This window comes from Triticum dicoccoides, chromosome 3B (genome assembly GCF_002162155.2).
Source record: "Triticum dicoccoides isolate Atlit2015 ecotype Zavitan chromosome 3B, WEW_v2.0, whole genome shotgun sequence".
NCBI classification, from domain to species: domain Eukaryota; kingdom Viridiplantae; phylum Streptophyta; class Magnoliopsida; order Poales; family Poaceae; genus Triticum; species Triticum dicoccoides.
This window is the reverse complement of record NC_041385.1, coordinates 557,670,268-557,679,585: the sequence shown is the minus strand read 5'-3', so window position 1 is coordinate 557,679,585 and position 9,318 is coordinate 557,670,268. Positions and strand designations below refer to the sequence as shown.

Below are 9,318 nucleotides of genomic sequence, written 5' to 3'. Positions count from 1 at the left end.
TAATCTCTAATCACCCCTCATCATTCCTAATCATCTAACTTCCCGAACGGTCACCCATCCTCCCACTCCCCCAGCCTGAGCACGCTTAACTTCCGAGTTCTATTCTCCCTCGTTTCCAAGTCTGCACTTGTTGTTTTGCTGACAATAGTAAGATGTCAATCCTATTAACCCTCAGGAATTTTGCGTGAGCATTTCACTGTTTGAGTTTGAAACTATTGTTTTAAAAAACAATAATTATTTAGTAACACTAATGTTTCTTGAATAATTAGTTTGACCATTGTTTGACCACAGTTTGACCATAGTTTGACCAGATTTGACCAAAATTCAAAATAACTAAAATAATTATTTAGTAACACTAATATTCTGTCATAATTAGTTTGACCATTGTTTGACCACACTTTGAAATTTATTCGATTTTTTCCACTCTAGATCTTAAAAGCCCCATAACTTTTTTTCTGTTAGGTTTTTGAGGATTCTAAAAATGTTTAACGGGGTTCCCCCGGTTAAATTTGGATGTAACTTTTCGAGTAGATGATTTTTCATATAAAAAACTTTTTCATCCGAGTCAGTATGCAAAAATTATGCCCATTTTACTAAATTCTAGAGAGATTTTGCAAATAAAGTCGAAATTCACATTTGCAAATTTTCCCAACAACTAGACCACATATCACATGGGAAACTTATTTTTATTTTTTTTGACATTCATTTTCTTTTATTTTTTTAAAACTGAAAAGGCGATCCATGGGGGGGGTGGAGTTTGAAAATGTGACCTTTAGTACCGGTTCGTACCATGAACCGGTACTAATGCCTCAAACCCCATTAGTACCGGTTCGTGGCACCAACCGGGACTAAAGGTCTTCGTGGCACCAACCGGGACTAAAGGTCTAACCTTTAGTCCCGGTTGGTGCCACGAACCGGTACTAATGGGCATCGCACCCTTTTAGTCCCGGTTCGTGGCACCAACCGGGACTAAAAGGTCCAGACGAACCGGGACAAATGGCCCACGTGGCCCCTGGGCGCATGAACCGGGACTAATGCCCCCATTAGTCCCGGTTCTAGAATGAACCGGGACTAATGGGCTAACCCGGGGTGGACCAAAGCCCTCTTTTCTACTAGTGTATGGAGAGGGGCCAAACCCACGACTTTGCCGCCAAAAAACCTAACCTAATCGAATCGGCCAAAACCCTAACTTTACTGCCCTAACACAAACCCAACACCATTCACCCCTCAAACCACCATGAGACACAGTGACGCGGCAACACTGATGCGGACGGCGACCCATTACATGGCCGAGGCGACGAGGCTGAACAGAGAAGAGGCGGAGCAGAGAAGAAGAGGGAGGCTCACCATAGTCCGGTGGGATGACGCCGAGCGGCCGGATGAGGTGAGCGGAAGGAGGTGGCTCCATGCCGCCGGCGAACTCCGGCGACGATGACGTGATGGCTAACGTCGTCACCAAATCACCGCCGCGGTCGCCCCCGACAGGATAGCCGGCTTATAACGGATCTGAACAGGAGTCCCACTATACTTAATTCAGGTGTGAAGTAGTGTGGGTTAATTCGACGGAACGACAGGGGCTTTGTGCAAAAATACCAGTGCTGACGGTCCAACCTCTGAACTGCCACTTGTCGAGCTCTGATTGGCTTTGGACCAAAACATCACATAGGGGTGCACGTTTTGGCACCCCTTAGTTCATTTTTGCAACTTTTGGACTAAATCATCACATTCTCTGCAAGCTTATGGATCTGGATGCTATTACCTCTTTTTTGAACTCTTCAAGTTGGGTAGACTAATCTTGCCACTTAAATACTCAGCAGCGTAGCTTGTACTTGCCGCCACGTTACGCTTCCCCTGAGGGCCCACCTGATATTGAACTGCGTGAAGAGCACAAACTCGAACCGCTGCACGCACAGCCGCAACGTCAGAAAATATGACCAATGTTTTTTCAGCGATTTTTTTGACGGGCTTTTTCAGCGATTTTTATATCACGTATCAAGACGCTAATATACATTTTTTATTGTAGTAACTGCTGTTTTTCTTGATTTTTTTTTGCGTTCAAACCTGAGAGCTTTTATTCAACGAACGAGCTCCTGGCATCATCAGCCAAAAGGCTGGTGAGCAGGAAAGAAGGTCTCGAGCCAGTCCAACTCTCGGTGACCACCAGTGTACATGCATGTTTCGCACAAAGGTGGGCCGGTACATTGGCGGCTCGCATTACATGTTGAATAGCAAAAGAAGAAAAAGTAGCAGCTAGCTCTCCAATTCGACAAGTAAAGATGCCACCACAGAAAGGCTGTTGTGGCGAGTATTTCAGAGATTAACAATCTCTAGGCAATCAGTTTTCATTACCACATGTGAGAAACCCCGTAGATTTGCAAAAATGACTCCATCTCGAAGCGCGAGCGTCTCACCGATAATACTCCCTGTGCAAACTAATACGGAGTACTACTGTAAAAGAGTAGAATACGACCCTTTTCCGCAAAAAAAAAAAGTAGAATACGACCCACACCAGGCGACGCCGTGGAGAGCCACACCCCGACGGCACCGATCACCGCGAGAACTTTGGCGTGTACGCATTCGCGTGACACGACGCCAGCGGAAACAGCCATCCACGCCAAGGCGCCGCGCCCGCCAGCCGTTTATAGCGAACCCAGCGGCCGCACGCGGGTGCGCTCTGCTCCCCACGTCCGCGCCCCTCGATTCCACACCAGCACGCGGCACGCGCCCGAGACGCTCGTACGGGCCGGCGCACCCTAGCCGGGCCGCGATGCCCACGGCTAACGTGCGCGCGGCGCAGCCTAGCGCCGACCGCAGGTTAAGTACGCTGGTGCGCCACCTGCTGCCTTCTTCCCCACGAACATCAGCAGCGACCGCCACCTCCGCCGACTCGCTCCAACCTTTCCCCACCATGGCGTCGCCCTCCGTCTTCGCCGGGATCGCGCAGGGCCCGGAGGACCCCATCCTCGGGGTAAGCCCTCCCTCCCTCCTCCGATCCCCAACTCCACTCCCTCCCTTCCCCTCCCCCACCGGCTGGTCCGGCGCGATCGCGCGGTTTTGTTTGTCCCGTCGGCCTGATTGTTGCTTGCTTGGGCGTTGCGGCAGGTGACGGTCGCGTACAACAAGGATCCCAGCCCCGTCAAGGTCAACCTCGGCGTCGGCGCCTACCGGACCGAGGTGAGAGGTGTTTTGGGGGAATTTCATTGAATTGCTGCGCTTCTCTATTGGATCAGAGCTGGATTTGACCATGGCTAACGTTTTGGTCGGAGTCAGGAAGGGAAGCCCCTCGTGCTGAATGTGGTCAAGCGCGCCGAGCAGATGCTGATCCATAACGAGTAAGTCTGGCTCCAAATCGGGATGATCCGCATGATTTTCGTGCCCCTTTTAAGTGACTGAAGTTTCATTCCGTGAGCTTGTATCCCGAACTGAATAAATTTCGGATTCAACTAGTTAGCAGATCTAACCTCTGGATAAAATACTCGTCCTAGCGTGGGAGTGTTGTCGTTGGTATCCTTTTGTTAGTAGATCGTATGGCTATCGTACTGTATTCTGCAATATAATTGTTGCCTAGGTATTTTATTGACCTTTACCGTTCCACCCACTTGATTATAATATATTTTCAGGATATTTTGGTGGTTTCCCCATGTTGTACGGTCGTGTAGAATTAGCTGACGTACTTGTACTTGCAGTTCCGGGTACGGCACTGCTATTCGAGTTTTCCTTATCGCTAGTTACAGTATATATTTCTCAGTAGATGATTCTGTTTTACAAGCACTGCAGCGTGTTCCATTCCGTGTATAGTATAAACTGTTGATACATGGGGAGTTTCTTGTATGAGTTTACATAAGATGTACTGCTGTAAGAATAATTTTGTGCAGCAACTAACTACTGAGAGTGGAACTTATGATGGCATTATTTAACCTGTAACTACTTACTCTGCTTAGGTCACGTGTTAAGGAGTACTTGCCGATCACTGGATTGGCCGATTTCAACAAGTTGAGTGCTAAGCTTATCTTCGGTGCCGACAGGTGTGTTTGTTAAACCACTACCTTTAATTGATGATAATTTTGTGTGAAGCCTTTCATACCAAAGAGTAAAATTGTCTAACTAGAGTACCTCCCTTTTTCCTGGAATAGTCCTGCTATTCAGGAAAATAGGGTGGCTACAGTGCAGTGCTTATCAGGAACTGGTTCCCTACGAGTGGGAGGTGAATTTCTTGCAAGGCACTACCATGAAGTAAGGAGCTTTTCTTGTCTCCTTTATTGGCCGCTAGACGTAATTGCATTGTCTGATTTCTAAATTATGAACATTTTCTCCAGCGCACTATCTACATCCCCCAGCCAACCTGGGGGAATCACCCAAAAGTCTTCACTTTAGCTGGCCTGACTGCTAGGAGTTACCGGTACTATGATCCTGCAACTCGTGGACTGGATTTCCAAGGTGCCTACTTCAATTTTTAATATACACTACTATGTGCTCAATTTGCAATTTCAGAAGAGGACGTTTGCACACTAATACTGGATTGTTTTAGGTAGTCTTACTTAATCAAGGATATGTTTATGTGCTGCAGGACTCTTAGAAGACCTCAGTTCAGCTCCCTCAGGCGCAATTGTACTGCTTCATGCATGTGCCCATAATCCTACTGGTGTCGACCCAACCTTGGAGCAGTGGGAACAGATCAGGCAGCTGATGAGATCAAAAGCATTGCTGCCATTCTTTGACAGTGCTTACCAAGTAAGTAATTGACATGCCTAATACTGATGCTTCTTAGGGAATATACCACATGACTATATAGCCACATAATTTGTTGATTCTTTGTTCACATGGCATATTTTCTTCCAAATAGCTTACAAATAAAGTAATGTGCTTGAAATGACCTGTGAAGGGATTTGCAAGCGGAAGCCTTGACAAAGATGCCCAATCAGTGCGCATGTTCGTCGCTGATGGTGGTGAATTGCTCATGGCTCAAAGCTATGCCAAGAACATGGGATTGTATGGAGAGCGTGTTGGTGCTTTAAGCATCGTAAGTTATCTTATCCTAATACTTTGTTATTCACCTTTGTGGCCTTACCCTTAGTTTTTGGACTTGAATTCGAGCTTGTAGGCATCTTCTTGCTGTGTTGATGGTAATAGTTAACTTCCAGAATTGCCTCCGCAGTTGTGTGATCCGATATGCTAAAATGCATAGAGTTATAGTTACATACAGGTGTTTGCTATACAGCTATAATTGCAGTTGTATATCTTATACAACTGTAATAATTCTTATCTACTTATACCTCACTATGACATGGAAACTTCTTTTAACCTTCTTTTAATGAGATAGTAGATGTACTTGGTGAACTTGTGTCATACATAAGAGGCTGTATTGCATCTCATATTTTTCATTTTACTGAGTTGTTGGAGGAACTGAAAGAAAAATCCAACTTGATGTTTTAGGTTTGTGGGAGTGCTGATATAGCTGTTAAGGTTGAAAGTCAACTTAAGCTTGTAATTAGGCCTATGTATTCGAACCCTCCTCTTCATGGTGCTTCTATTGTGGCTACCATACTTAAGGACAGGTACTATTCTATTCAATCATAGAATGAGTTATGTTCAAATGAATTTTTATTGGCAGATCGACAAATCTTATAATTGGTAGTGCTTAGTTCTTATTGACTATTTTTTGTCAATTTGTAGTGCTATGTTCGACGAATGGACCGTGGAGCTGAAGGCCATGGCTGATAGGATAATTAGCATGAGGGAGCAGCTTTTTGATGCGCTGAAAATCAGAGGTACTAGTTTCTGTCGAAGTCCAGTGTTTCCTCTTTGCTGTTAATAACATAGTTAATGTCTGACTAATGGCCTTTTTCTCCCAGGATCTTCTATCAGAACCTAGTATCATTTTATTTTCAGCAATTGATACAATTTCTCTGAACAAATTGTTCTTTGGATATTAGTATTACGTTATTCTGATTTCTGAACAGTTATTCTGATTTCTGAACAGAAACGTCTTGGGTTATTAGCAAAATCTGATAAATATCTGATCTCCTATATTTGTATATGGTTTATTACTAAGTTCCTGTTAAGATCCCTGAAATTTGAAGTTCATGTAGTGCAGTAAGTGTTCTGGTTCAGGTCCATCGATCTCCAAGTTATGGATGTTCAATCTTTTGATCCATTTTTTATTAATTCCTCTATACCAAAGTGTTGACCATTTGTCATATCATGCAGAAACACCTGGAGATTGGTCCCACATCATTAAGCAGATTGGGATGTTTACTTTCACTGGGCTCAACAGTGATCAAGTAGCCTTCATGAGGCAGGAATATCACATTTACATGACATCTGATGGGTAATGCCTTGTGAATTCTCACCCATTTACATATGGCGCCAAAAATGCATTAGTAGTGTACTCCCTCCGTCTTATAATGTAAGACGTTTTTTGGCACTACGTCCTACATTATGGGACGGAGGGAGTAACTTTGATGTCTTCTTTTGCAGTCGTTATGTTTATGAACATTTGCTTTCTTTGGTGGTTTTCATTCTCAAGAGTCCCCTGTAGCAATTTCATATTCATATTGACAAGTCGTATATTTCTCTTACAGGAGGATCAGCATGGCCGGTTTGAGCTCCAGGACTGTACCCCATCTTGCAGATGCCATACATGCTGCAGTTACAAAACTGAAGTGAATGATAACATTGCAACCCCTTCCCAATAAAATGTTAAATTGCCTACAGCAGTGTCCGAAGGTTCAACCAGAGGTGTGTTACTACTGGCTGAACTCAAGAATTTGCCTTGTAGACTCGCTAAACTTGTTGTCTGAGACAGTTTTGTACACACCGGATTAAAGATGATGGTGATTTCGAATCCCGAATAAGCTGCAGTTGTGATGCTTTCGTACCCTTGAATGCTGTGGTATTTATCCTGCAGCGCTGTATAATGCATAGTTTTGGGAAGCTAATGTTTGTCAGCTGTACGAGCGTTTTCGTTTGTTGCATACGGTGCTTTTAGTTGTTTCTGAGCTCAGGCTGGAAGATCTTTTGCTTAGGCCTTGTTCGGAGGTACTCCGCTCCACAGCTCCACTCCCGGAGCTGGTGGAGTTTTGCGGAGTGCCAGTTTACTGGCTCAGCAGCTCTCCGGAGCTGGTGGGATTCTCGGCCCCTTAGTCAAGTATAAACATAACTTGAAGCAATAGCCGCGCCATTTTGTTTTTGTGTAAGTTTTATGTTTACGTTGTTTTGAGAAATTCAGCATGTGAGCAACATAAAAATACAGTCCGTCGTAATACCAACTTCATTATACTGTTCTCTTGTCAGAAACCCAAATTCATTTCACGTGACACGGTAGAGATAATGAATCAACTAGTAGAAGAATACAAGAGAGAAGAGGAAGATGTCTTGATGGCTTAGGTGTAACAAACCCGTAGGGCATCTAAAGGGCAACTCCGTTGCTGATCACTAGATTGCCCGCAAATGTCCAGACCGGACGATTCAGTCATTTTCTGCCATCTCAAATTTGATGATCTGTGTTGCCCTTAGATATTGAATGGTCACCATAAATGGATGAATTGGTTTGGATGGCTGAAATCTCATAAACGTAAGGGAGGTTTGCGGGCATCCGAACGTCTGACACACCCAAAATATCCCAACCTGAAGCCTCTTTTCCCTCGCTCCGTCCCTCCCACCGCACTCTATCCAGGCTTTGCCGGACCTCTGGTGTTCCACCCAAGCGCCTTCCCACCTTGGATTATTCAGCCGTTCCACCGGCTATCTAGTCGCAACTCAAGTATCCTCAGCTATCTTCTGACGCCGTCTATGTCAGACACCACGCACGACAAGTGTTCGGTCCATGGCAGAATCCAGAGAAATTTGAGGATTTTATCTAAATGCATCATCAAATTTGACGTCAAGGAACTCGTGAGCAGCTGCAAAATGATCTGGCTAGGCACCTTTGGGCGTTTCATAAATAGAACATGTGTCCGACTATGATGATTCAAACTTAAACATTTCATTTCAAAACTTTATGTTTGGATTGTAATATATTTATTTGAATTATTGTTGCATTAGAATATTTATCTTTCAATTGCTTAAAAATTACTCCCCCCATTCCTAAATGTTTGTCTTTCTAGAGATTTCAACAAGTGACTAGATACGAAGCAAAACGAGTGAATCTACACTCTAAAATATGTCTATATACATCCATATATGGTAGTCCATATGAAATCTTTAAAAAGACAAATATTAAGGAACAGAGGGAGTATATGCTTTTTATCTTTGTTTTTTGTTAGTCCGGGTATATGGAAAAAACTAGGAGTGGACATTTAGATAGCCTCCACCCCTATCCCTGTTCAGGACACACCCGAACATCAGGTCCGTTTTGCGGTTTTGGTGATCCGCTTCGAGTTGCCCTAAGAAATCTTGAAAAAGAGTGGCAATATATGTGGAAAGCTGAAACCTAATTTAATGTCAGGCAAAAATGTATCAAGAAACAGTATAATGAGGCACCTACAAGCCACAACAGCAATTTGGTGCTGTCAGCCGTCGGATCCAGCAAAGAAAAGGCTCAGATTTGTTCAATTGTCTCACCCAGCGTCGTAGTCCCTTTCACCCGTCATTATTGTAGTCCACTCAGCCCACGTAATTGGACCGTTGCTCCGCGCACAGAGCTAGAGATCATCTCCTTCATCAAGTCAATCGACGACCAAAAGCCCATGTAGGCCCATCGACAAGTTCCATTCAATTCGTGTTGTCTCGGACTTTTTCACTATTCTGACTCTTTCAACAAACTTTGTCACAAAATGAACTCGACGTGAAAGTATTTTACGATCTAACCCTTTTAGCAACGCCACAGCCCGCGGCGTTTCTGCCCAACATAGAAACGCCGAGGTAGCTAGCGTTTCTGACCAAGAAGAAACGCCGAGGTAGCTAGCGTTTCGGACCAGGTAAGAAACGCCAAAGGCATTATATTGAAACTCACGCTGAGGTAGCTAGCGTTTCAATATAATATTATAGGCGCTGGCGTTGCTGCCTATTTTGACTCACTGTTCTTATAGGTTCTTCATCATATGATCCATTGCAGAATATTAGGGTACTGATTATCTAAATTCTGTTTCGTGCTGAACTGAACAAAGAGTAAATATAATGTCTTATGCTTTGGGTTTCAGCCACAAAAGAATTATTCAATACGGACAATTCGAATGCCTGTCATATGAACCATTCCGGTACGTACTCTAGCTGCATGTGCAAGATAATGTAATTATCACTTTCTTCCTTATTTATTCATAAGTTGCATGGAATTGTATGCATTATAGTACTCCCTCTTTCACTTATAATATAGGGTCT

The 9,318-nt window shown here is 44.0% G+C and overlaps 1 protein-coding gene across 1 annotated transcript; it reads left to right on the top strand.

Moving 5' to 3' along the window:
• The first annotated feature begins 2,687 nt into the window (after window positions 1-2,687).
• On the top strand, window positions 2,688-6,953 carry LOC119277054 (aspartate aminotransferase, cytoplasmic). The gene is made up of 12 exons (XM_037558262.1): window positions 2,688-2,968; window positions 3,103-3,174; window positions 3,271-3,332; window positions 3,942-4,025; window positions 4,134-4,233; window positions 4,317-4,437; window positions 4,568-4,731; window positions 4,883-5,020; window positions 5,434-5,555; window positions 5,674-5,768; window positions 6,208-6,328; window positions 6,582-6,953. The coding sequence occupies exons 1-12, from the start codon at window positions 2,768-2,770 to the stop codon at window positions 6,664-6,666; spliced, it is 1,365 nt and encodes a 454-aa protein (XP_037414159.1). The 5' UTR covers window positions 2,688-2,767; the 3' UTR covers window positions 6,667-6,953.
• Window positions 6,954-9,318: the final 2,365 nt, after the last annotated feature.